Source organism: Muntiacus reevesi, chromosome X (assembly GCF_963930625.1).
Source record: "Muntiacus reevesi chromosome X, mMunRee1.1, whole genome shotgun sequence".
In the NCBI taxonomy this organism is placed as follows: domain Eukaryota; kingdom Metazoa; phylum Chordata; class Mammalia; order Artiodactyla; family Cervidae; genus Muntiacus; species Muntiacus reevesi.
This window is the reverse complement of record NC_089271.1, coordinates 120,353,060-120,380,670: the sequence shown is the minus strand read 5'-3', so window position 1 is coordinate 120,380,670 and position 27,611 is coordinate 120,353,060. Positions and strand designations below refer to the sequence as shown.

General features: G+C 48.6%; 1 protein-coding gene across 2 annotated transcripts in view; it reads left to right on the top strand.

Annotated features, from left to right (window-relative positions):
- The first annotated feature begins 412 nt into the window (after window positions 1-412).
- The window catches only part of ARHGAP36 (Rho GTPase activating protein 36), a 30,560-nt gene continuing 3,361 nt past the window's right edge, over window positions 413-27,611 (top strand). The window contains exons 1-9 of one of the 2 annotated variants that reach the window (XM_065915813.1): window positions 413-483; window positions 23,286-23,444; window positions 24,707-24,772; window positions 25,316-25,554; window positions 25,797-25,989; window positions 26,200-26,255; window positions 26,517-26,667; window positions 27,118-27,266; window positions 27,427-27,603. In XM_065915813.1, coding sequence (XP_065771885.1) covers window positions 426-483; window positions 23,286-23,444; window positions 24,707-24,772; window positions 25,316-25,554; window positions 25,797-25,989; window positions 26,200-26,255; window positions 26,517-26,667; window positions 27,118-27,266; window positions 27,427-27,603 — 1,248 coding nt within the window. In that variant the 5' untranslated portion in view covers window positions 413-425. Of the gene's footprint in view, window positions 484-23,191; window positions 23,445-24,706; window positions 24,773-25,315; window positions 25,555-25,796; window positions 25,990-26,199; window positions 26,256-26,516; window positions 26,668-27,117; window positions 27,267-27,426; window positions 27,604-27,611 lie in introns of those variants that run through there. The other variant, XM_065915812.1, reaches the window with a different exon arrangement.

Here is a 27,611-nt window from a genome sequence, read left to right as displayed (position 1 = left end):
GCTTCTGGGGGACAGGCTGGCTTTTACGCACCCGACTGGGGCTCCTGGGGGCAGAGGCCTCCCTTCCCTCTCAGCTTCGGGGCTCACCAGGACTGAGATGCGTCTCCCCTCAGACTCGGGGCTCCCCGGGATAGGGGCAGGGTCCCGCCCTCAGAGTCGGGGCCTCCCGGGACACGAGCTGGATTTCGGCCTCCCTCCGCGTGGGGGAAGGGGCTGTGGGACCAGCCGGCTCTCGTCCGGCGGGAGGGGGGGCTCCCCTGAGGCCCTGCCCCTTTCGTGACAGGCCCGAGGTGTCCGGTGACCGAGACACTCTTCGCTGGGTGCAGGGTGCGGCTCAGGGCGTGGTCACCGGGGGCTACTTAGGGCCGCCGGCGCGGGGGCTGGCGCGGACGCCGGCTGCGAGGCTGCGGCGCCGAGCGCGGGCCATGGCGTGGATGCTGGACTGCCTTTTCGCGTCGGCCTTCGAGCCCCGCCCCCGCCGCGGTGAGTGGGGCCCGCCGAGTCGGGGGGCTGGGGTCCTCGGCCGGGGGGCTGCCGGAGGCTGCCGCCCCGGCCGGGCGCCCTGGGGCTTGGATCGCCGCCCCTTCGCCTCCCTTCCTGAGGGCTTTTAGCTAATTGTTCCTGGCTCGAGGACTGCCCCGTCGAGGCCCCGCATAAATCACCGGCTTTGCCGGGAACAGCGAGCAATCGCGCTAATGGCTCGGCGGGACGCGGGGCGAGCGCGGGGGCGGAGTCGCTGGCTCAGCCGTCCTCGGGGACAGCTAGAGCGTCGGGGCCAGACACTTAGGAGCAAGAGTCCTGAAACCTAAGGGCCTTACAGGCCCCAGGATGACTGTCCCCGGCCCGGCAGCTCAGGCCCGCGAACCCTGAAGATGGAAGGGGGGGGGGGGGGGGCGGGGTTCCTTTTGCTTTGAAGCCTGTCCCCCATGTGCCAATCTTAACTACAGAATATCGACAGGGACCCCTTAGGATCATCACATTCAGCCCCTTTATTTAAGAGATGGTGACACTGAAGGCCAGAGATGGCAAAGGCCTGCCCAAGGTCACACAAGGAGTTGGCAGTCAGTCTGTTTCTGCAGAGGCTCTGTCAACTGCCCACTCCCCTAAACCGCCCAATGGCAGAGGCCTGGGGTCTTTAGTCTGGGTCTTCCCATGGGTACTTTGAGATCAGTGCTGTTTTCCCTATCCCTGTGGAGTTGAGGGCATAGGTGTACAAAAGATCCCAGGGCTAGGGTGCTATGTGGGTGGCCTTTCCTGGGAATTGCTTCTATAAAGTACATTTTGGAGACTCATTTATTTTTTTTTCCTCCTTAAGTTTCAGGAGACTTGTATTTTCTTTTTGAGATTTCCCAGGACCCCCACCCACACTGTCCTTCACGCTCCCTTGGTAGGCCCCACCCCCTCTAGGCTGCCACCTGCCCCCACTGCCACCTGTTTTTCCATAGTCTCCACCTCCAAAATCTATATTGGTGAGAGTGCGTCATTGGTCACCAGCCATAGACCAAACCTGGGGTTGTCTCCTCTTTCCTCTGCCCCCTCACAGGGAGGGGAGGGGAGGCAGAGAGAGGAGGGGCCTAGGCAGTTTAATGCTGCAGAAACCCGTTTTTAGTCTTTGCCAGCCAGAGCACCCTGCTGAGAACCATCCCAAAACTCTGACCTACTACTAGGGGGCTGCAGCATGCTTAGCAAGTTTAAGTGCAGTCTCTGGCAGGCCACACGTTCTCTGAGAAAGAAAGAAAGATCTGCATACACAGAGAGAGTTTCATTTTTTGTTCTGTATATATTTTTTTTAGTTTATGTGATCCTGGTATATAGAAGACAAAAATAATTATAAGGGAGTTTTATAAGATGCCTTTTAAGGCCTTTCAGCTCAAACACCCTACCCTTGAACAGGGGATGGAATGAACCATTCCACTCCTGCCTGACCTGAAAGCTGTGACTCCAATGAGATCAAGGATACGAAGTCTCCTTTATGAATAACCCCATTGAGAAGAGGGTCAGTATCACACAAGTAGCCCATTCCCAACTAAAGACAGTCATTTCTATTAGAATTAGAAGCTTTTTCCTTAAGCTGAACCCAAATCTCTTTTTCTGGCTCTGGTGCTGATCTTCATGATCCTTCCAAGAGAACAGGGCCAACCCTCTCCGTTCCCCACCCCCACTCACCCCTGTTTTCATCCAGGCCAAACCTCCCCAGTTCCTTCATCTGTTTAACACGTGACACGGCTACAAGGCTCCTACCCACATCTAGCTGCTCTTCTTTGAACGTGCTCCAAGTTGTGAATGCCCAATGACCTGACATAAAGAGGATTTCCAGCTGTGTCCCTGTAAACATAGTCCTGGATGGTTGACTTTCCCTCTGTTGGAAGACCAGGTTCACACTCATGGTACACAGACATGTAGCCGTAAACACACACATATGTACACATTCCCACCTGCAATGTCACCAGTGCACACATACTGCACATGCATCACATACTTTTCACACACAACATAACCACATCACACATGCACATGCCACACACAAATCCCTTGTACATGCCACATAGTTCACACAAATTGCTCATTTATATTGGAAGTACTTTCTTCACCTGAAGAAAAAAGTGAACTCAAGTTCTTTTCAGAGTCTGTATTCTATAGTTGTCTGACATATATTTGCTACTGCATTTCCAATCTGGTGAGACCTGTCCCCCTACATATGCCAGTGGGATACACCACTGCCTACACCAGTTCTACTACTTGTACAGAGCAGCTAATATATGTGAAGTGCTACCCAGATGCTGGGCCCCAGCCTCAGTCCTTTCCATATGTGATCTCACTTAAGTCATAGAACATCATTTTGAAATAAGTAATTGGTTTGGGGGTACAGTTTTTTGGCCAGGTAAGAACTAATTCACTTCAGTGTAACTTTGTGGTAACTACCGAGATTCTCTAGGGCTCCAGCTGCCCTTGGCGGCTCCTCTCAAATGCCTTCCAGAAATCCTCAGGAGTCAGAGGGAGGGAGTAGCTGACTGACGATTGGGAAGACTAGGGGAAGCATTCTCAATGTTCCTTTACCCACCCAACCACCTAACCACCTCTTGCTTGGGACATTGTTGGTATGTCAGAGCAATCTTTGGAGGGTGGCAATGGGCAATCAATGACCATATGAAGACATCTGGGAGAAGCATCAATTAGGTGTGGAAAGAATGGGGACCCAGAAAGGACTTCTTTCCCAGGGAAAGGGACAGCACAATTGACCCACTTGAAATTCTGTCCCCAGTTCACTTCTGGCATTGGATTTAGCCTCAGACAATCGGACTTCTGTAAAGCAGCCAAAACTCTAAAGTTGAAGGGACCCTAGGGCCCACTTTACATACAAATTTGATCTTTTCTGGGGGATGGGACCCAATCGTTGCACTGAGACCAGGCCTGGTTGCACTGCACAGGATTACTTTCCAGAGTGGGGGCAAGTTTGCCAATGAGACGCCCTGATTCTCTGATCATGGCATTGGACGAGCACCCCCATCCACCAATGGCAAGACTTCCTGAAGTGCCTTTGAAAATCATTTGTTTGCACCTCAAAAGACATTTCTCTAAAGGAAAAAAAAAGGTGACACTCCAGAGCTTAGGTTCCTAGGTTAGGCCACACTTTACCCATCATAGTATAAAATGCAGCATCTGTGTGATGAAAACCGGCAGAAAATGATACTCTTGCAAGTGTATCTCAGGTTCCAGCAGTAGAGCTGACATTCATCAAGCTTAAATATCAAATGACAGAAAGCATATTGGGCATTGATGGAGCAGGATACCAGGTCCCTGAGGGTGATGATGGCAACAATGAATGCAACGTCATTCCTTTTTTCAACTTATCAACCAAGACAGCCTAAATTTCCACTTGTAGGGGAAGGGTTAAATAAAATATATGACATCTCCACTTGTTAGACTAGTCTACACCCATAAAAATGCTGTTTATGACAAAGATGTAGCAACATGGAAAATGGTATGATTTATGTGTCAAATATGCATTTTTAAAAAGACTGGAAGAAAATTCAGCAACGAGGTCAAGTAAGAGACCCTATTAAGTTGATAGGATAATAGTTCTTTTTTCTCTGCTTCCCAAAATTTTTATCGAGTTTGTTCTTAAATTACTCTTATATTTTAAAGAGATTCTTGAAATGCTAGTTGAATGTAAATAGTCCATAGAATAGTCCATATAATATAGTCCATACAATAGTCCATACAATAATTATAATTATCTAGAATCCCACTATACGTAGTTTAAGGGATATTTTTCCTTCAAATTCTAGTGTAAATGTAATGACTAAATCAGGTCAGCCAAATGTGATCTTCCCAATGATCATGAAATGTCCCTTAATACAGGGTGGGAAAAGGCAGAATGGGCTTGAATCCCAGACCCACTTTCATAGTCTTGCAATGAGCGTGTCTTAACTTCTCTTAAAATAATGTAATAATGCCTACATTTTCAAGTTATAAATAGTAATAGTTATTATTTTAATAGCTATTTAATAATAGTTGTATTATTGTTATTGGCGATATCATTATTAAGTGCCTTCTATGGTTCAGGTGTCAAAAGATGTGTTTTATATCCTTCTCCAAATATTTGCTGTGTACCAGTCATCTTATACAAATGATCCCATTTAACTTTCATAACAACTCTTTGAGGTATTACCATCTTCACTATAAAACAAAAACTCAGAGAGGTTTAGTAACTTGCTCACTGCCACACAATAGCTGAGCAAGGACCACAACTCCTTTCCGTCTGATTTCAAAGCCTGCATGAGATTAAAAGAAATAACATTGGCAAAGCTTCCATTACTATGCTGGTACAGAAGCAAGACATTTACTAGGTGGTCAATATGATGATGATGTTTCCTTGCCCAGAGTCCAAATTCTGGTCTTTGATCTGCTTGATTACTTATAGATTCCTTTCTATGAAAAGGTGCACATTTCAACTGGAAAGATGCAATGCAAACACCACCTGTGTTCTTATTGCTGGGGCTCTGAGTCACTAGGAAACGATTTCTGTTTCCTTCTGGCAGTATCATTTGCTCTCACATGTATCAGCAGAAGTAGGTAGATGGCATGTTTGATGAGCCTTGGCAGCTACTGTCATGTCTCAGACACAGTTCTTGAAAAACCCCACACAGCTTCCTCGGGACAGGCACCTGCTACCCAGTAACTGGGAGGCCCTTGCACTCACTGATGCTTAAATGGCCGGGGCCGCTCTCAAACCCTTGATCGAGCAATTCTCTGTACCGTGTAGCTGACCCCTGTTACCCCCTCCCCCTTTCCTCTGCAAAGCAGGGGCTAAAGGACCTCCTCAGAAGCAGACAGGGATAGGAACTAGAGAAAAGCTTAAATTCCTAAATCCTCAGAGGGACTCACTAATAGATTATCTCACATGGTGGAGTCTAGGGTCTGTGAGGGTAGCATGCAGGATGAATACGAGAGGTGAAGAAGAGGGAGGAATCGAAGGCATCTTCCAGAGGCTGAGAGCACCTGGAGCCTGGCCGCTCAGAGCTTTTCTGCCATAAATCTCAATACCCTGTAGCCTCTTCATCCCTCCATGGGATTATATCCACCCCCTCCCCTCAACTTCTTAAGCTCCACTCCTACCTCCACCCCAACTCTGCCCAGATGCAGCTTCAGCGTGTAGTGACTTGTTTTTGTCTCTAGAGGGAGGCAATAGCATCAGAGAGGAAAGGGCCCTGATTGGGGTCTTCTCTTATACTTTACAAAGCGTAGGTTTTACTTTCCTTTCACTGCGAACGGTTAGATAACTAATTGGAACAGTATTTTAGGTGTTGCAAAGTATATTTCAGAGAAACATCATCTCTCCCCTCATCTACCCCCCCCCCAACGTTGGTGGCTGCTAGAAAAAGGGTGGCCTTGGGAGCCCCTCCTAATTTCTAGGTTTCGTTCAGAAAACAAAACAAAAAACATAACGGAAGTCGTGGGGGCAGTTTAGCCAGGGAATATTCACCCTGTCTTTCTCTGGGGTACAATGGCACACATTTAAGAGACAGGGTCAGAACTGGCTCTGATGTGAGGGCTGGGAAGTGCAGTCCATAGCTGGGATGGGAGGAAGTCTAGATGCTGAGCAGGTAGTTGGAAACTTTCCTATATGGAATATTACATCTGAAACCTTGGTCTCATTAACACTGCCAGGAGAAACTGCAGAGTGAGAATTGGACTTAGGGTCCAATTCTTCCGGGCTGCATTAGGCTATCAAAACATCACCCTAAAAGAAGAGGGGCTATTTCAAGAGTGTCAGACACACCAGTAATGAGGAAAATTGGCAGCTTAGTCAGTCAGCTTCAGTCCCTGAACACCCCAGTTGGGACACTTTGGGCTATGTGGGTGGGGGGTGACTTAAGCAAGAGAGGGAATTATCCTTTTCTTGAACATTTACTAGATGTGTTAGACATCTGGCTGACACTTTCCATATTTTACCTCCTTCAGTCATCTGAGCATGTCTAAGGCAGGTGTTAACATCTCCAATCTACAGATGAGAAAACTGAGGTTCAGAGAGATGAAGTAACCTTCCCAAGATCACACAGCAAGTAAGTGATGGAGCTGGGATACAAACTCAAAGCTGTCTGAAGGTCCTTATCTTTAAGGGTTTTACTCACATTTTCTTGGGAAAACCAAGATCTTTCTCTTCGATAAAATTCCCGTTTTGGTGCCTTGCTCGTATGGGTTCTTGTTTTTAGGGTGGAAACAAGCAAATTTCTGTTTACATTTGGCAGTAATGGAGGTTGTTAAAGCATTTTTTTCCACCTTTGCAATTCCTCATATAATTCTGTTATGAACTCCAAAGAGAGAGAGAGACTTACAGTGGGGATTTTAAGCTCCAAAGGAAGTGTGTGTGCATGCGTGCATGTGCGTGTGTCTATGTGTGTCTACCCCATGGTGGTGGCAATGTTGACAAGGGTCCTGGTAGCCCCTCCTCACCCACCATTGATGTGGGTTATGCAGCCTAGAAGTGCATCTTTGGAGTTAGAGCCTTGGAGCTTTTGGCTTCTTTAAAAGTGAAGCTTGTCCCCCATTTCACAGGTAAGAGTACTGGACTGGAGTGAACCAGTCACGAATTCAGGTGAGACTCAGACAACAGAATTTACATAGGTGGTCCCGTGGTTGAGTGGTCTGTGTGTAGGGGTGGGAGGCAGAAGCCTGGCAGGATGGCAGTGAGGAAGTGGACTTGCTATATTCAGAGGAGGGTGAGGAGGTAGCAGGCTGGCCCCCACAGCAGCAGGAAAGCCACCGGCCTGAGACCAGATGCTGGAAAACACCAAAGTTTGCATGAACTTCCTGGACAGACTTCAGCAAGGGGCTTCAGCTAGGCTGTGCCCTGTGGGACTTTGACTTCTCTAGAACCACTTTCCCCACTGCACTTAAAAACAAAAACAAAACACAACACTTTCTGGCTACGTAGTCGTTGAGGCAATGCTTCTCTTGCCCACCCAGGATGAGGTGCTGACCCAGGCCCAGCTGGCGGGGAAGCTTTATGGATCTTACAGCTGCTTCTCGTCTGCACACCAGGCTCATTTGTGCCAGTTGAAAGGGCACAATAATAACAGTGGCAATTTAAATCGTGCTTCTTGCTTTCTGCTTTCCCCCCTGAAAAGTGGCAAAGTGACTCACCACTGTTGAATTGTCCCTCTCTATCCACCCCCTGACCTCTTTGCGGCAGTCTAGGCTGGTTCCCTGGGGGCTCAGCTGGAAATCTGTTCTTCCAGCGGCCCTTTAGCTGTGATGGAGCCAACCCCCCTCTCCCCCCAATAAATGTGTTCCAAAAAAAATGCGATGTATTGTTTTAATTTGAAATTCTCAGATAAGACTGCTTGGAAGGGATCAGGGCAGCAGGAACCCCACTAGGTAGGCACAGTGTTCCCCCAAACATGAATAATACAAAAGGGGGCTCATTCAAAAATCTATTGGGGGGGCTCTGCTTATTTTTCTGTGTGTAGTTTGATATGGAGATGACTGGTCTGCTTGAAATTTACTACATATCAATTTCTGGTGGTAGTGCCATAAAAATGGGTCAGGGGGAACTGTGAAATCATTCACTTACTCCATCCTGATCCCTCACCCCCATTCCCATCCATGCTCAACTCCCCTGACCCTATGGCTAGAAAGTGCTCCTTCTCTGCTCTTTCTTTCAGCACCAGCCTAAGGAGAGCTCCCAGAACTGGAGCCTGAGAGGTGCTTATGAGCCTAGAGTAATTAAAAGATTTTGAGGTGTCAACAAAGCAGGTATGGTGGAGAAGCTATCAGCTGTCTCAGACACAATGAAAATAATCATGCTGAGCACTCTTGGTGCTGTCAGTAAGCTCAAAAGAAAGATTTGTTGGGAAGTGATACTGTTTGATAGAGACCTCAATGCCTAGCAGAAATGAGGGATTCTTGGTGAAGCTGCTAGGAAAAGAAGAAAGGTTTAGGGAGCTAGGCAAACCTGGATTCAAATATCACCTCTACCTCCCACTGGCTGTGTGACCCTGGAGAAGTTACTTAACTACTCTGAGTTTGATGTATGATGTGCAAAACAGTGATTAAGTCATAGCTCTATTACCTCACGAGGTCCTTGTGAAGACTCCAGACAATGCAGGCATAATGCCTGGTATACAATAAGTACTTAATAAACGGTAACATAATGATCATGATCATGATGACTATTATTATTTGTACCATATACCAGGCATTTACTACAGGAGCCCAAAGTTTAAAAGGAGAGACAAATAACTGCAGTTATGTATGATGCTGTCATGGGAAGTATGAAGAGAGCAACTATGATGGCTCAAAGGAGGGAGCCCTCAACTGGGAGGGAGGGCTACAGAAAAGCAGAGAAAGTTCTGTGACTCCGAAGTGAGTTCTTAAAAAATAAGTAGGAGTTTGTCAGGAGGTCCAGGGGGAAAGGGATTGCAGGCAACCATAGGTGCCCACACAAAGCCAAAGAACTGTGAAACAGCCAGGCCTTGAGCAAACAGCTGGGCTTGGCTGGGCAGGAACTGGGATCTCCTGGGGGGCGGGGGAGGGGATGAGTGACCAAGAATCTCTCCAGTTTACTCCCACCAGCCCCAGCACAGCGCCTTAGGCGCCCTACCTGGCCAATCCTGGGCGGCGCCCTCCTCTTCTCTCCTCTAGGCAGGCAGGTAAGCTCACACCCAGCCCCCCGGGGGGCCTGGTGCGCACCGCGGGGGGTCGTCGGACCCAGACCCGGCAATTCGGGGCACGAGGCGACTCTGCCGAAGTCGCGGGCCCCTAGCTCCTTCTTCGTCCCAGTCCTGGAGCAAAGTCCCCCTCCACCCCCAATTAAAAAACAAAAACCATCAAGCACACAGTCACTTGCGCTCTTTAGACAACCCCATGCTCTCACACACTACACCTGTGAAAACCACACGGCGACCCCCCTCCAAGACACACACACAGCGGGTCTTCAGCCCTCCATCCTAGCACAGACATTGGCTGCAGGCGTCCCCACCACACACAAGAGCACTTCACACTCACACACACACACACACACACAGTGCACCCTGACACAACCTTTGAACACACACGCCTTAAGTAAGCTCACATATAAAGACACCCTGCTCACAAACACACACTACACACCACAACAATCACCGCCCGTAAACCCATCTTGACCCAACACAGCTAAGGGTAAACACACACCAGACAAACACATGCACACAAGCTTCTCCGGGCACACAAACATACACACCCTGCACACACATATACACTACAGCACGACCACAGACCCCGGCAGAAGCATACATCGAACACACCCACATCCAGACCGCACCCACACAGTCCCACTCCAACCAGGCAGAAACGTACAACCTACAAACGTGCACACACAAACACACGCTCCACATCGGAGCTCAAAGCAAACCCACTTCACACTCAGCACTCGAACTAAAGCATGCAACACACATCCCACACCCAGCCACACACGGAACTCACACACAGGCGAGCCGCACTTGCGCGCGCACACACACGCGTACATGCATACATACATACACACACAGCCCGCCCCCTCCTTCCCTCCGGGCGGAAGAGAAGGGGGCGAGGATGGGAGGAGGGGGAGGAAGGAGGGGGATGGGCGGGCGAGGCGCTGCGGCCACAGAGGCTCTTTTCCCTTTGACCTGGGTGTCGTCCCCATTAGCCCGCCTGTTCCCCATCCCCAAGCAAAGGGAGTGAGTGAGTTGGTCCAGATGGGGTCCAGTCGGAACCCGGGAAAACTGGAAGGCCCGGGGAACCCGCCGGCTGGCGGAGGGCACGTGAGCTCCACGGAGACCCTGATTCTGCGTTGGTCGACCCTGCCGGAGGCTCCTCCCCCCAGCAGCCCCCCTCCCAGATCCCGTCGCTGCTTAGACCCCAGCTCCCCGCGACCGGGGGGGGGGGAGGTGGGGGGGGGATGGGGGCGGGGTGGGGGGGGGAGGTGGGGGGGATGGGGGCGGGGTGGGGAGGGGGAGGGTGGATGCCGCTTCCTCTCCCTCCAGGGAGCGTGAGCAACTGTTGGGGGTGGAAAGCTTTATTGGTTTCAAGAAGTAAGGAGTTTAGACCTGCAGACAAGCTTTTTGCGAAATTCGTTCTAATCTAGTTTGAAGACGTCTTTTCCTAGAGACCTCACTATTTTGCAAAGCCACTAATTTTCACATAAAAGGCGATGGCTATTAGGAATCACCGACACCGCGTTGGACACATAGTAGGGCGCCTTTTGTCACCAAATTTGGCAGGGCTATCTGCAGTCCAGCACCAACCTCGACCCCTTTTGGGCAGGCGGTGAGCTTTTTTTCTGGCACACAAGCCCTCCGGAGGACAGCCGCCTCGGCCGGGGAGCCACCGGCGGCAGGGGGCGGTAGAGTCGCCGAGGGTGCTTTGCCCTTCGGGTAGCATAGCCGTCGCCGGAAACTCTGAGGTCCCCTCCCACTGTAGCGAACTACAAAGGTCACTCCAGAATGTTCCGCGGCCAGATGACCATCTGGCTCCTGTCCTCCGCCTGCCTCCTTTCTGTAGAGGTGGACCGCGGGTGTCGGCGAGGAGAAGGAGGAAGAGGACTTCCGCCTGAGGCGGCGCATTGTGTAAAGCGCCTGGCGGTGCAAAACGCACAAGCTTCAGAGTCTGCATAGGTTCGAATCCCCACTCTGCCACTTTGCAGTTGATTGCCTGGCTTAGGCTGCAGGTTGGTTGTGAAATTTAAAGGAGGAAATACATGCAAAATGCTTATTCCAGTTAAGACCCCAACGATGTCCATTCCCTCTCCCTTACCCTCACTAAAGATAAAGATTTGGGAGATTAGGGAAGAGGGGGATCAGAGACTGAAGAAATGGCCACCAGGTATTGCCTCTAAGCCAGAGGCTAGACAGTAGCATTCAAGTACTTAAGCAACGTGCTTTGTTGAAGGGAAACACCCGCAGCAGTGATTTTAGTGGTGCCATTCACTAGCACAACACATTTCAATTCACCACCACTCTGCCCCTCACCTCACCTCTCAAAGGAACTTCCTGATTCATTCCCACCCCCACCCTGAATTCCTCTCCCCCTTTCCAAGTTGCCACCTTATTTTATTTTTTTAACGGGAGTGAACACTCCCTGGATGCCAGGGACACCTTCTCTTAACTTATGCCTTGCCAGTGCCTAGCACAGTGCCAGCTAGAGCAGAAGGTGTAGACATGCGGCAAATGAGGCCCTGGGTGGAATCCCTTGGAAACACCTAGACTTAAGGGTACAGAGGGGTTATCGTTAGGAGCCTAGAGAGAAGAATCCAGTAGCAGCACCCCAGGCACTGTGAGGGTGGAGAACAGTGGCTTTTAAACAGAGTGCTATTCCACTCCTCCTCAAAGCCCTCCATCCCTCAAATTCTCCGGAAGGGGGGGGGCGTTGTCTCACTGTGGCCAAGGCTTCTGCAGTCCATTAAGAAGAAAGCTTCTTTCCTGGAGGTCAGAGGCCCTGGCCAGCTAAAAGGTGAGTCACTGTCTCAGAGTTGGGCCGCAGAGGTGGCGCTAAAGTGGTGATGAATTAGTCCAAGATGGAAAGGGGATGTTACCTGAGTGATGATCAGGAGGGTAAAGCAGAAAGGTGAGCCCTTGAAGCTGGGACCCAGTGGTAGAATGTCTGTACATTAAGCATAGTCCGCTCCTAACCGCCACACTTCCTCCCCCTCCCCCCAGTCCCAAAGATGGCTGCCTAGCTTCTTAGCGGAGAAAGTGGAGTGGAAAGCATCCTTTCTGGGGGATGTTTGGGAGACCTGGTTTCTAATTCTGACTCGGTTACTTGCTGCGTGACCTTGAGCAAGTCCTTTTCCTTCCTGTTCTCAACACCAGAAGGAAGTTAAGGGGGAAAGGGACTCTGCTCGAGGCCCTGTGCTAAGTATTTTGGCAATGTTATTTCCACACAGTCTTCTCTGTAATGCTATATGGTGAGCATTTATCCCATTTTGCAGTTGAGAACACTGAGGCCGGGTGATACTCAATCGTCTGCTCTCTAATATATCATGCCATCTCTATGTATTTATGTTACCAAGGTAATCATGGTAGCTCAAGCCAGTTATCTGTCAGCCCTCTGCCTAAATTGGTTCCTTATGCACTCAGGTTCAGATTATGTCTCTCGGCTGCCCCTAATGCCAACGGCATTGGTTGGTTACCTAGGTGGGTTTCTCTTTTCATCTTCTATGACACCCACCTACCCCCAGCTCAGATCTTTCCCTGGCTTATCAGCATAACATCTCACATGGGAAAGCAAGCATCACCCGCAAGTTGCACGCCACTGTCTGTCCCTTATCCTGAGGGTGGGGGATCTGGCTGCGGGATGCTGCTGTAGTGAGGAAGGGGAGCAGAGCTGCCAGGGCCAGAAGGAGGGGCTGCAGAAAAAGACCAAGAGGAGAAAGAGGATGCCAAGGACAAGTTGGACCAGCTCCAAACTGCTGCTCCCTCCCTTTCTCCCCCTCTCCTCATCTGGTGCTCTAGAATGTATAAAGGGGCAGTACCCAGCCCATTTTCAGCAGGAGAGGGAGAGATCCTCTCCTTCCAGGGAAGGGAAAACCACCCTGAGCATTTAAATTACACTGCTGTGTTGGGTAAGATTAATTTAATTCCTGAGGGAGGGTGGTAAGAAAGAGGAGCAGGGGAAGAGGGTGCCTTTTTGGTATTGCTGGTGCTGAGGTGGTACTTAAAGCGAAAAGAGTGCCACCAAGGCTGCTTCGAGAGCCAGAAGCTCTCTTCCTTTGCTAGGGCTTAAAAGAGACTTGCCACTGGGCTTCTGGATCTCATTTCCAATCCGGATCCAAGAGCCACAACTCCGAGCCTTTGGGGAATAAGTTCACGTCTTCCAGAGCTGCCCCAGCACCTACGGATGTTTATCCTTCCTCCTCTCCTCTGCCTAGACTCTGCTCTGCCTCCTTCCCTCTCGCTAGGCTCATCCAGCCTCTGGCATTCTTGATTTCCTTCTCCTCTTTCTTTTCCATCCAGTTCCTCTGTCAACAACTCTCTCCATCCATTTGCTTCATCCAGGAGAGGAGAAAATTCAACTGGGAGGGGGTGTAATTGTGTATTTGAAATTCTCCCCACTTGAGATCTTGCCTTCATAACCCCATATTGCCCTTGTTGCGTCAGATGAGAATATTTAGTGCTTGTGAATAATACATTTTTGCTTGGATGAGTAGTGATTTGAATATATGTTTGTTGGACTGCAGATTAAAACAAGGCATTTTTTGGAAGTAATATTAGAAGGTAAGATGGTTTGGGCAGGTGTGAATGGCCTTCTGACTGCTCCAGATGCCAAGAAGATAGAAAGACTCTGTGTGTGTTGAGAAGGGGGTTACTGAAACCATTCTCATCCAGATGGGTGGAAGAATTCTGCTTGCTCTTGCTGTTTATTCATTTATTTATTTTTCTTGCTGTTTATTGAACTCTGAACAAAAGGATCTTTTTTGTCTCTGAGTTTGGAAGAGCAGAGGCTTTGGATGAGATGGCAAACAGGGAGTCAGAAGAGTGAGGCAAGGAGGCTCTGGGCGTTGTTCCTTGTGTCCAAAGGGATACCACCTGCCCTTCAGTGCCACAGACGTCAGGGCAGAGGGGAAGTGGAAGTGATGAGGGGTAATAACACGCATTCTGAGCTGGGTTCCAGGAATTCTGGGCCTTCCTCTTAGCTTGGCCACTAATTAGCTCAATGACCTTTGGTGAGTTTCTTAGCCATCTGAACCTCCACTTGTGCCTTAATGTGCCCTATAATGTGAGATAGAGTGCCACGGCCAGGGGAAGAGAAAGGGAGCCCTCAGAGGAAGGGACTGTTAGGCTGAATCTTGACAGGGAAATCAGCTTTGAATAAAGTGCGAGATGATTGAGGGGTACGGTTAGAAAGAGTGGGAGTAGCCCAGGGAATTTAGCAAACAGGTATGCGTAAGGCACTGAGTTGGCTGCTGCGTAGAAAATTGCTATGAATCAGCCCCTGCCCCACCGCAGGAGCTTCAGAGAGAGCGCGGGGGAATCTGAGCCGTAGAGCTAAGCTCTCCGCCGAGCCTGCAGCTCGTCCCAGGACGGGTCGTAGTCGCGCCGCAGGACTGACCAGCGGCTCACGCAGCCGTTTATTCCGTGGCCGGACCAGGAGAGTCGCCAAGAGGTAGTGCAGGGGCAGGGCTCCAGGGGCCTGAGTGCACCCGAGGGGCTGCGTGGGAGGTGAGGACACTCCGGGCGGAGGCCGGACGCGCGGGAGGGAGAGGAAGCCTGCGGGGGCTGGACGAGGTGCCCAGCGTTGCGCGTTCAGTGGCTCCAACGTGGAGCACGCAAGAAAGATTGCATTTTTCCAATTCACGGCAGCGGCAAGCAGCAGGAGTGATTTTTTGCGCGCGGCGGGGCTTTGTTTAACTTTGCAGGTTCTGCGCGCTCTTGAGCCACTTAGGGGCGAGACGCGCGGGGCGCAGTCCCGCCTGACCGCGCGCTGCAGCGACAACCTGTAGCCCGGGACGTGCCTTCGAGGGGAGGGAGCAAAGTCAGGGCCGGCCGGTTCCTGTCCCCCTCCCCGGCAGCCGGCCTCCACCCCACCCCGCCCCCATCCGCGGTCACCTAGCTCTGGGTCCGGGGCTGATTGCGGGACTGCGACTCCATTGGGGAGGGAAAGGGAGACCCGCTTCTATCCCCCCCCCCCACCCCGCTACTCTGGTGCAGAGAAACCTGCAGAGGGGCAGGGTTCTCTCTCCAGCTGAGGACAGCGCCAGCGTGACTCTGTCCTGGAGGCGGCTGAGTCCTGTAGAAGAATCAAGGACACGGCAGACGTGAGGACTATGTAGCCACCGTGTTCTCTGATAAGCCAGATAATAATAAATAAATGGTACTGCTTGTGTTTGGGGCTTGGGGATGCTCACAGACTTGCCCAAGGCCACTCAGCTGCTTTGCTAACTAGGCAGATCGCCTGACTCCTGGTCTAAGGGTTTTTCTCACCTCATCCGTAGGCCAAGACAGTGGTCTAATTTTTGAAGGAGGATAGATACAGGTAGTTAGACAGACACTGGTATTTTTAAAAACACGATTATTTAAGCGTAGTTTTAAAATACCATTCCTATCATGAAAACTATCAGAAAAACATCTCCCACAGCCCCAATTCCCTATGACAGCCACTCAGGATTTTGAAAAAGAAAATGCAGAAAATTGAATGCTTCTTGGGGGAGATACAAAGGAGGAGGGAAGCAGGTGGGGGTGGGGAACAAAGATGGAAGAGAGAGAGTTCTCAGCACGTATTTGGAGAACAACTTTATTCTAAGGTTTCCTTGACAGCTCTCTTTGTCCAGATGGTTTGAGGAGTTGTCCCCATGTTCTTTCCTCTCTCATGTCCACTGGTTGGAGCTCCAGCTGTGGTCTAGAGGGGCAAATGTTGGATGGTTCTCTCTTTAATTCAGAATCTCATTTCCCTCCTTCCTTCTGTTGTAGCAAATACACTGGGGAAGTCTATCCTGTGTGTGTGTGTGTGTGTGTGTGTGTGTGTGTGTGTGTGTGTGTGTGTGTGTGTGTGTGTGTGTGTAGATGCATATGTGAGAACACAAGAGGATGTGTGTGTATGTATGGATGTTTGTGGGAAGGAACGTGTGTGTCTGAAAGGGAATATGTCTTAAAGAAGGGGGCTTGGGGCCAGGGGAGTTGAGAAGATGGGAAAAATGAATCAGAGTTTACTGAATGCACACCAACAACCTATAGCTGAAAGAGTCTGGTCACTGCTGGTGGACCTGAAGAAATGGTCAATTCTTAATACTCCTTAAAGGAATAAAGGGGAGGAAATGTATTTCAATAGGGCAGGGAAGGATGATGTTAGACCCCTGGACGTTGCTTGATAGTCCTTCAGACTCTTGATGTGTATGTGACCTGCAGCTAGGCTATAAAATCCCAAAGGCAGGAACTGAGACTTTCCAGTTCAGATGGCTCCCCCCTTTCCTCCACCATCTCTAGCATGGATGGCTTACACGCTGTGCTGAAGGAATAAAAGGTATGGACTGAATCCCTTTTGTGAGCCAGTTAACTTTTGTTTCTCTGTTTCAGAGCCTAGACTGATCCCCGTCCCCCACAGTTAGCTGCCTTATATTTCTGATCACGCAAGACCCAGGGAAGAAACAGTTGAACTCATCCCCTGTGAAAGTGAGCTATCTGCTGACAGGGGATGGTACCCACTTTCACCCCTCAATGGACGGTACAAGGGCATTCTTCAGTGTGGACACTGTCTGCTTCATCCCATATAGCAGTACTTCTGTCAGTCTTCCTTTCAAATTTGACTCACAGGTATTTGTGGGGGGCGCCGTTCCCTACCTTGGTTCAGCACTGACCCTTTGGAGGATTCTTTCATTTCATCCTGTCTTTTATTTAATTTTTACCACAGCCACACCTAATAGGTACCATGATTTTTATTTTGTAAGGTAATGGGACTGAGGCTCATAAGAGTTTGAAAATTAGCTCCGGGTCACTTGGTTGGTGAGTGTGCAAACTTACATGTGGTAAGGCTGGAATTTGAGCCCGAGTTCTAGCCCATATCTCAGGCCCTTTTCAGAATTCCATACTGTCAGTTTGGGGAGTGAGCTGAGGCAAGAGATGTGATGGGTGGAATACAGAGCACTTTTGGTGACTTTCTCTCCATTCTTTTTCTCTACCTTTCATAATAGTGCCTTTCAAAACCATATATCTCTATCATCATTTATCTCTATCTATTTATCCTATCAATCACCTCCTTTCAATTCCCATTTCCCAAGAATAGTGTGTATAAAGAAAGACCTCAAAATCTAGCCATCTCTTTAGGAAAGGAAATCTTGACTCAGGTCATTCCAGTTCCAGGCAGCAAATGTTGGCGATGTAAACCAAGAAATGCCATGTTTTGGTGGGGAGGGCAAGACCAGTTCTGGGGATAAGCTACTTCCCAGATCATATCCCTCCATGGTATGTTAGTGCAACTTCAGGTGAGTTACAACCTCTCCGGAGTCCTAGTTTGTTGTTATCTGTAAAATGGGAAACGTAATACCAAACCTACCTCGTCCCCAGGGGTTGTTGTGAGAATAAAATGGCATGATTCATTTATCCATGAGTCACGAATAGCAGTTTTAATTACAAGACCTTTATGTTCTCTCAAAACTGTCAGAATTTATAATCCTGTGATTCACCCAACAAACACATTGAACACCTACTGTGTGCTAGGGTCTGAAAATAACAGACACATGGAAAACTTTTGAGAACGTGAAAAGCACGAGAAAAATTAGACATTAGAAAAAATTATCTCCTATTGATGGAACATCATATTTTCTTTTTTACTTTTTCTACCACAACATATTAGAAGTAGCAACCAAAAGGGAAAAAAAGATAAAGGGTGACACAGCTTGTGATACTAGCAGTATTATGCACTCTGACACATACTGCAGATAGCAGGGAGAATATCTATATCTAATACAACTATGTCTTGTTGTATTTGATGTCGCATTACCTCCTCTACACTATTGTTTGGGATGTTTATAGCATGAAGATTGCCTTTCACCATTCTGAGCTTGATTTCTTTAGTCAATAAAATTTTAAAAGGGCAACCTACATTCTATATAATGACAACTGTCCTTATTTTAAAAAGAGGTTGTAATTTGTGGTGGCTGTCTGCCTTCGGATATGATCTCCCTTATTTTATCGAATCAGGCTTTGATTACGTATCCATTCTTTTGATTTCATTATTTAGCTAATTATTTTGTAGCTATTAAGAGCAAAGGTGCATGAGACAGTGGAAAGAGCCCTAGGTCTGAGAAGAACTGGGTTCTTGCCTAGATTTTGTGTCAAATTGCTGTGTGGCCTTGGGCAAACTCCTGTCTCTGAGCCTCAGTTTTTTGAACTGTAGTATGGAAGCTTTGGACTAGGTGATGGCTAGGGTCCCTTCTACCTCTGATCCATTCTAATATTCTAATAAATTCTGGAAACATTTTTTGATGCCAGAGCTTTACTGAATGTATTTTAACAGTACTACCTTCAGTTTATGAGCGTCTGCTCTGGAGTGATGGACTGACTCACGTATTGAAGAATGCTGCCCCCGAATTAATTATCTTGGGGCAATACACTGAATAGGGTAAAATGAGCCATTTTGTTCATCACGACTGCAGCCTTTGCTGAAATGGAGGTTATGGAATAACAGCTTAAAGGCTAACTCATTAATGCCCAGGGACGAATGAGGTAATGTGCCAGCAGACCAAATTGGTGCCCGGATGTTTTCATCTAGAGACCTGTATCTCTCTCCCATGTTGTGATATATTAATGGGGATGTCTTTATTCATTGTTACTGCCTGTAGATGTTTGAATACCGTAGATGCAATATCTTCTGGGTACTCAGCCTTGCACACTATCAGTTTCTTAAAACTCCAAAGATCTCTTAGTGGCTAGAAGCAAAATTCTGATGGTGCCATAGAATGTCTAATGTATTAGGATTCTAACAACAGCATCAGTGCAGTCTTTTTTTTTTTTTTTCAGAGGTGTTTACTAGTGAGCCCTGTACCACCCCTAACTATTTGATGGGGACAATGGAGCAAATTAGTCCTCCAAATTGTGAGGGCTGTGGATTTATGCTTAGCTGAAACATTTCTGTCCTCACAGTGTCGAAGCTGGGTGACCTTTTTGACGTTAATTTGTTTCTCCATCTGTGCTGTGCATTTCAGGAGGATGTGAGGAACAAGCTTGATGCCACTCGTGTGTTTCCTCTCTTCACATTACTGGAGAGTTGATTGGGTTGTATCTCTGCTTTTTGTTCAAATTCTGTCTCTCGGTACCTGCTAATATCCTAGCTCCTTTACTGATCGAAATGAAATTATGTGTTCTTTTGCTAGTGACAGTGTGAAATTAGATGGTTTAAAAGATAGATCAATTTTGAGGCTTACAAGCATTTTACTAATCTGAATAGTAACATTTGAAAATTTGACCTATGCAATTAGTTTTTCTAAATTTTATAATTTTTTAAATACTTGACCCTGATGTCATTGGAGATTGAAGAAGAAAGATCTATTTGCAACAATCTCCCAAGATCTTTTTTGCCTGTTTTAATTTAATTCAAATTTTGTAAAGATTGAACTAAGTCAGATGGATGCATTGATACACATTCTAATTTTATGCAATTACTTTTGAAACCTGATACTTTCTGGTAAAGTCAGGCCCTCAGTAAAGAACCTTGAATATCAATGTGTTTATTAAAAACCAATGCTAAATATCACATATATATATTATTCAATTCTTATACAATTGCTGAAATGGATACTGTACCATTTCCCATATTATAGAGGAAGCCACTGAGGTTCAGAGAATTCAACAAACTTTCCTAAGGTCACACAGCTAAGAAGTAATAAAGCCTGGCTTTGAACTCAGTCCTATTTAGCTCTGACCCCAGGGGCCTTTACAGATATTTTTCTAAGGATATTGTTTTTGCAAATGTGTTGAATTCTAGGCTGAAATTGAGAGGGCTTGCTGTCATCTCCCTTCTTCCTTTTTGATGGTATGGTCACTTCTGGCCAGTGCCAGAGCATGCTGAATGGGAAGGGGAAGACACTTTGGAGCAAGAGAGGTCTCTTGGCACCTGGCTGTCTGTGAGGAGCCTCCTTTTGTGAGCATCTTGGAAAGTCATGCCCTAGGACAGATATTCAAATCTCAAGAATCTGTTATGTGCCTCTCATAGTGTTGAAGCCTAGTTACTGGTCCCTCCGCCCCAACCTGCCTATCTGCTTCTTGTCTGGGCACACTGACCTTCTTAATTCTCCTTCTGTCTGGTATCTACTGGTGCCTCGAGAGGGTTGAAGGCATGCAAGACAGTGTCAATTTTGCTGGCAGAATTGCAGCATAAGATTACTCTTAAGTTTAGCCCTGTATCTTTGAGCAGGAGGCAATGACAAATGGTTTATTCTAAGGCCTTTGATTTTCTCTGGAATTGTAAGCATCTAGGCTGACTCATCTCTGAAAGGCTTCTCCCTCTCTCTCTCTTGGCTGACACTGTTTTGAGGTTCTCTTATTTGTTCTCATCTTATTTGGGGAGAAGAAGAAGGATTGATTTTCATCTTGATTTTTGGGTGAAAGAACCAGCTATACTCTTTGGATAACCAGCTCTTGTAACTCTTGGCAAGAAGAAATAGCTGCAACTCCAAAACAGGTACCAAAATGTTTGAATTGGGTAAGGGGAAAAAAGGGAGTCACGTAAAAAAAATTAAACCAGAGCTAGGCTGTGTATGTCAGAATGAGACCTTTGGCTAATTGATTTTGGACCTGTTTTTGTGAATCAGGAATTACTGGCTCTTAATTGGGTACTATGGTTAGGTTCTCTGCATGTGCCTTTGGTTAAGATGGTCATTTTGTGGATGCAATTTGGTGGCTGGGCTTAGGTGTTCACTTTGGGGCCAAGAGATATTGCTTTGCAGTTGAAGGAACTTTTATAAAGATGTATGCTAAGATTTTGCCTTATAGCTCAGTTCAAAAGGCATAAAAAATACTCCTCATCCTATCTGCTATTGAACTTAATTATGAGGCAAGTGTTTATTTCTGACATGTGTGACTCTGGCCATTTAGGAAAGTGGGCAAAAGAGAATTTTGGAAACAAAAGAAGTGAAGGTTTTTTTTGTTTTGTTTTTGAATAGAGCTCTTTTATATAGATTATTGGATGATAAACTTCTATCTATCCTTTCTCTGTCAACACTACATTACCTGATCTTTGGAGTTTAAAGCACTCCCCCCTCCCAATAATATATAGAATATTATCATGAAACTGTTGGGCAAGGGGAGCTCAGAAAAGTTGCATGTGACCACTTCCCTTCTTGTCAAAAGGTTTAGTTCCCCATGTCCCAAATTATCTTCTCTATTGGGAATAAGCATCACACACTCACCCAGACTATAAACTTCAGAGCTAGCCTTCCTATTACAATAAAAGATTTCTCTAAGTCCTGTCAATTCTACCCATAAACTCCAGCCCCAATGACACTGACTTCTGTCAGCGTCTCTTGCCTCTTGGCTCATCTATCTACTTCAGGCTTTCTACCCAAACCAGGCTTTTCACTGCTCTGTGATTTTTCCAAGCTGCAGCTCTCTGTCACTTCCCACTTAAAAACCTGCAGTAGTTCTCTATTGCCTTCAAGAGAAAGTCCAGCTCCTTAATATGGCATATAGGGTCATTCATGATCTCATTCCTGCCTACCCAGATTTATCTCCGTCCATCCCCTTTATACAGCTTTAAGAATATAACAACCTCTCTCCCATGTCCTTGCCTTTGCACAAGCTGTTCTCTCTTTCCGGACGCTCCCCCCTCCTTATCTCCAGGCAGACTTAGAGGATTCCTCCTTTCTATTCCCACAGTAGTTTGTTTATATCTTGGGCGATTGACTTATCACAAGGTTTTGTAAATTGTTGCTAACCTGTGTATTTCCTTCACTGCACTGTTAAACCCTTTATGAAAAGAGTATTATTATTTCACTCATATTTGAATCTTTAGTGCCTGGCACAAAGTGGGCAATTAATAAAGCTATCTTTTCTTTTAAATGCATGCATGAAAAAACAAATTAATAATAGAGGTGAAGATGTGCAGTTAGGATGCTGTGTGGGGTCCAGGGAGATCCCCACTGGGGGGGTCCTGTGCATTCTGGAAGCAGTATGAGATAGTGGGCACCGTGGAGAGGGGGCATCTAAAACAGGTTTGCCAACACACAAAGAAACTTCACTATACCAATCCTCTATAGAAAGTGTCATTAGAAGTGGACTGGAAATGATGTCTGTTTTGGTACAAACTTTTTTTTTCAGGAAAAAATAACATAATCAAGTTGCACAATTTTTGGTAAATAGACAAAAGGCAACAGAATACTACCACTTAATACAGATGCCACCAGTAACTGGGTGCATTTATTTCAGTCTTTTATTTTTATGCATGTTTTCCTTCACATAGTTGTAATCATAATTGATACAATTCTGTATTTTACATTTATTGTTTAAAAGTTCCTTGTAAACATCACTTTAATGATTGCATAATTTTCCATACAATGGCTATTCCATGTATATAACTAGTCTTGTTGCTGGGCTAGGGTTTTTTTTGTTTTTTTTTTTTTGTTTTTTTTTTTTTTTACTGTTATGCTTCATGTATGCATGGTTTTTCCTTTCTATAGGAAGATTTCATTAGGATAGATTCCTAGAAGGGAAATCACTGGGTCAAAGGGCCTGGGGATGACTTTTGGCTTCAGATTCATGTGTCCAGTTTGCTTTCTGTAAGAGCTATACAAAATTTATAGGGCTCCTAACCTAGATGAATGTGCCCATTTCACCCAAACTGAACAGCATCAAGCATTATCATTAAAAAATAAAAATAAACTTCATCAGCGTTCTAAATAATTAATGGAAGAACATTACCTTATTCTTATCTTAATTTTCATTGAAAAATTTTAAGTAAGGTTGGTGGTAGGGGTTTTTTAAAATCTTTTTTTCTTCTTCTTTTTTGCCCAATTCGGTTTTTTCTTTTCTGGACTGTCGGTTCAGGGCTGGTTGGTTTTTTTTTTTTTAAGTTGGAGTTTTCTTTTTTTTTTAAATAAGCAGCCAGAGGCAGCTCAGCTTGAGGGTTAAGCCGCCTCCCAGTTTTCCCTCCCTCTTTATCACCCTCCCCGCCCCCCAGAGTTCTCTCCACCAGGTCCAGAGACAATTGGATGATGCAGTCCTCATAATCATCCGACGATTGCAGAATGGGTGGCTGCATTCCTTTTCTGAAGACAGCAAAGACGCGGTACCCCAGAATCATGCCCCCTTTGCTGTTGTTGTCTGCCTTGATTTTTTTAGTGAACGTCCTGGGAGGAGCCCCAGGACACAACCCGAACCGCAGGGCCAAGATGATCTCAATACATAGCCTCTCTGAGCTGGAGCGTCTGAAGCTGCAAGAGACTGCTTACCACGAACTCGTGGCCAGGCAGTTCCTCTCTGAATTCAGACCCGAAAGAGGTGAGCAGTACCCCGGTATGTGGCATCCTCGCCTTCGGGCTGAGTGGACCCTCCGGGCCGGGCGGAACAAATTGGGGGTTTGGGGTCGAGGGGTGGGAGGGACTCTCCTCCGGTCTCGGACCTGGCCGGTTCTCCCGGCTCCTGGATAACCGAGGGAGTGGGACTTGAGGGATGTTTGGTCAACTGGGAAGAGGTAAAGATGAGTTGAGTTGGGTCGAAGCTTGGGGGCTTGAGGGGCAGTGAGACAGGCAGATATCAGAGATAGACAGGTGGACAGAGGACAGGTGAAGAGACAGACGGACCAAGTGCGGTACGAGAACGAGTCGGGACGAGATGGAGGCGCAGAGAGACTCCGAGGGGACTGGGACGGACAGAGACAGCGCGGTTCAGAGACCAAGAGTTGGAGGGAGATAGCGAGACCGAGAGAGAGACGCGCCAATCCCGGCGAGTAGCGGGAGGGCGAATGCGGGTGCGGGGAGAGGCGGCGGGAGGTGCGCCGGGAGCGCTGCCCACCTCGGCGGGCTGCCGGGGAGCGAGCGGGACCCAGCGCGGGACGGGGGCCGAAGAGCACCGGGGGTCTCCCCGGTGCGGGCGCAGATTGGGCGGCAGAGGGGAGGTGGGGGGGGGGGGTCGCGCGAGCCCAAGGGGCGCCGCCGCAGTGATGAAAAGTGCAGGGGGCAGTGGGCTCGCCAGGCGCGCGCGCGGCGAGCGCAGCCGAAAATAGGAGCGCAGCGAAGGGCGAGGAGACCTCGCGGGCAGCCGCCGCTGCGGGGGTCGCAGTGCGGGGCCAGCGGCGGTCGCCGCTTCTCCTGCCGCAGCAGCGCGGGGAGCCGCTGGCCCCCCGGGAACGAGCGCGCCCGCAGTAACTTAGCGACCCCTTCTCGCCCGGGCGCCGCAGGCAGAGCCCCTCCCCTCGCCTGTTGCGCTGTCCCGCGGCCGCGCAGCCCTGGAATCTCAGGTTTAAGCGTCGTGTTGAGCTACTGCTTGTGCGTAACGAGATGCGCGCTGCGCACGCGGCGCTGTACGCGATCTGGTGTGGTGACATCCTTGGAGTCTCGGGGGGTAAACAGAATGGGTCCCGTTTTCAAATGGGGAAACTGAGGCTGAGTGAAAGCAAAACACTTCGGGGGGACAAGACAAAGCTGTTTGCCCCTCCCTCCCCCCCCTTAGTCCCTGGGGATCAGTGCACTGCGTGTTTTAGTCACTTATCAAATCCTTTTTGTATGCGAGTGCGTGTATTTTCGTTTTTTCTCTTCCTATAGCTCTACCTACTGACCGTCCAAACACCTTGGAGAAGTGGTTTCTGATTCTGAGAGGACAAGAGAGGGGTGAGGGTCTCTCTTATTGTACTTTCCTTAGGAAAGAAACAGCATGCTTCACCCTCCTGCATTGGAGAACCACTGCCCCTGGGGGGACTTGCTGTCCCGCGTCCCCTCCCTTCCCCCTCGCCCTTCCTCCTCCCCCCTCCCCCACCCCCGGCTTCCAGAAACCCCGCAGGGTATGGTTTCAGGAAATGGCGCATTAGTTGCTGGAGTGCTGAGCAGTCCTATCAGGTCTGATCCCCGGTGAATCTACCCCAGACAAATCGCCCAGAAGAAAGTGCCCTCATTGCTTCAAGGTGGTCACCCCCTGGCAGGTCTTAAGGCAGGGACCTTGTCGGGGTAGTGGAGTGGAGCTGAGTCGTTCAGCCAGATCACCGTAGGGTCTCTTTGGCTCCCTCCCGGGGGAGGGGCGCTGCGGGTCTGGCGGGGTGCGGGGGGGGGGGGCTGGGGGTGGTTGCTTAGAGGAGGGCTACAGCCCCTGCAGTTCCTCCCGATTTAAGCACTGTGGAGCGTTGACGTTTCTCATTGCTTCTCTCCCTGGCTCCCAAGCCGTGTCCCTCAAGACCTTTGGCATTCGTCTGGAAGAGGTGCTGGTGAACGAGCTTACCCGTCGCAAGCAACTTGAACTGAGAGCCGCGATGCAGATTGAAGAAGCCGCCGGTCCGGCTACAATCGGTCGTCGTCGGGGAAACGCGGTGCAAAGGATGTTTGGCCGCATCCGGCGCTTTTTCAGTCGCCGACGGGATGAGCCCTTCCTGCCCCAGGAGTTTACTCGCCGTGGGCGTAGAGTGAGTTCGACCTTCCAGGTTTCAGGCGGGGGCCCTTCGTGAAGTGTCTGGGATGTGGGGCGGGAGGGTCAAGACCTGTGTCCTCAGAGGGAAGGGGTTGCTGAACAGAACGCGTTGGAAGGGTGTAAGAACATGTCTCCTGTTGCGAACGTGACGCAGTCTTTAGGAAGGTCCGGAGTGACACCCCGCCACCACCCCCCCCACGGCCCCCCCATTTTCACAGAGTCTTTGTTTCTCCACAGGGCGCAGTTTCTGTGGACAGCCTGGCTGAACTGGAGGATGGGGCCCTGCTACTGCAGACCCTGCAACTTTTCAGGATTTCCTTTCCAATTGGCCAGCGACTTCTGGGATCCAAAAGGAAAATGAGCCTCAATCCGATTGCTAAGCAAATCCCCCATGTTGTTGAGGCTTGCTGCAGCTTCATAGAGAAACATGGTAAGGGGCCAAGAATGGCGGTGAAATCAACGTGGAAGGCAATTAAAGAGACCCGTATTCTAGAGATGGGGAAGGGCAAGAGGTCACGGGAGGAAGGGCTTGCAACATTCTTGCCGCCAGTTGGGTTTGGCTTGCGGTGGAGGCGGAAAAGGGTAGTGCTGGGGGAGGGGTGAGCAGAGATGCTGAGCTTCCCTTGGTCTTTTCTTTCAGGCTTAAGCACAGTGGGGATTTTCACCCTGGAATATTCCGAGAAGAGAGTGCGTAAGGTAATTAATCAACTTAAGGTAATAAATCAACTACGTTCACTCTTTTGTCCCTTCAGTCAGAAAAAGCAGGTGGGGTGGGGGCTCCCCCATAGACCTGAAGATACTGTCATGCCTGGTGAGGGGAGCATGGTCTTCTTTCTAGCCCCTCAGGCACACCATATAGCCAACTACCTCTACTGAGGGCTGAGATTTATTGACGGAGTGACCAGAAGGAAGGCTGCGGTGGGCAGAGCTTTCACTGGCAGTATTCTCTTTTTCTAGCTCCGTGAGGAATTTGACCAAGGTCTGGATGTGGTGCTGGATGACTCTCAGAATGTACACGATGTGGCCGCGCTCCTCAAGGAGTTTTTCCGGGACATGAAGGACTCGTTGCTGCCAGATGATCTGTACATGTCCTTCCTCCAGACAGCCAGTGAGCCTTCCGCTCTCCCTTGCTGGGCAGGGAAAAGAAATAGTACAAGGGATGTGGGGTTCTGGGGACAGCTCAGACTGCAAGACCCCAAGGCACTGAGGCAAAATGAATAGCAGAAGATGAAAATACCTCTCCAGATTCCATTACAAGTCTGTTCTTTGGAAATCTCTCTAAGCTTCTTGAGGCTGTGTGTACCCTCTCAGGGCAAAGTAAAACCTAGATTCTGTAGAGGCGGGGGTCTTTTTTTTGTGGGGGAGGTCTCATTTTGATGGGATTACTTCTGGGTTTTAGGGATCCTGAGCACAAATGCCAGGGGAATGAGCAAAGAAAAGATGCCTAGGTACCTTCCCCATAGCCTTCAGCAATTTTCAACCAGAATCACAGCTTGCTTTGTGTCAGGCTGCTGCCACGGGCTGCCCCCTAAGCCAGCCCCTGGTTTCCTCCCTCTAGCGCTGAAGCCACAGGATCAGCTTTCTGCCCTGCAATTGCTGGTTTACCTGATGCCACCTTGCCACAGTGACACCCTCGAGCGTCTGCTGAAGGTCCTGCATAAGATCACTGAGAACTGCGAGGACTCCATTGGCATTGATGGACAATTGGTAAAAAACTCTGGGAAAGGGTAATGAGGTTCATAGCAGGGGACATGTGTGGGAATATATGAGAGAGAGAGAGCACAACAAGAACAAAAGCGACCCTTCTATTTGTGTAATTGCTATTACTGCTTCTGAGTTGATCACTTTCTGCTTTCCTTTTACCTAGGTTTCAGGCAATCGTATGACGTCCACCAATTTGGCTTTGGTGTTTGGATCTGCTCTCCTGAAGAAGGGGGCAACTGCCAAGAGGGATTCTAGGAAAACCAGACTGGGGATTGACCACTATGTTGCTTCCGTCAGTGTGGTCCGTGCCATGATTGATAACTGGGATGTCCTCTTCCAGGTAGGTGG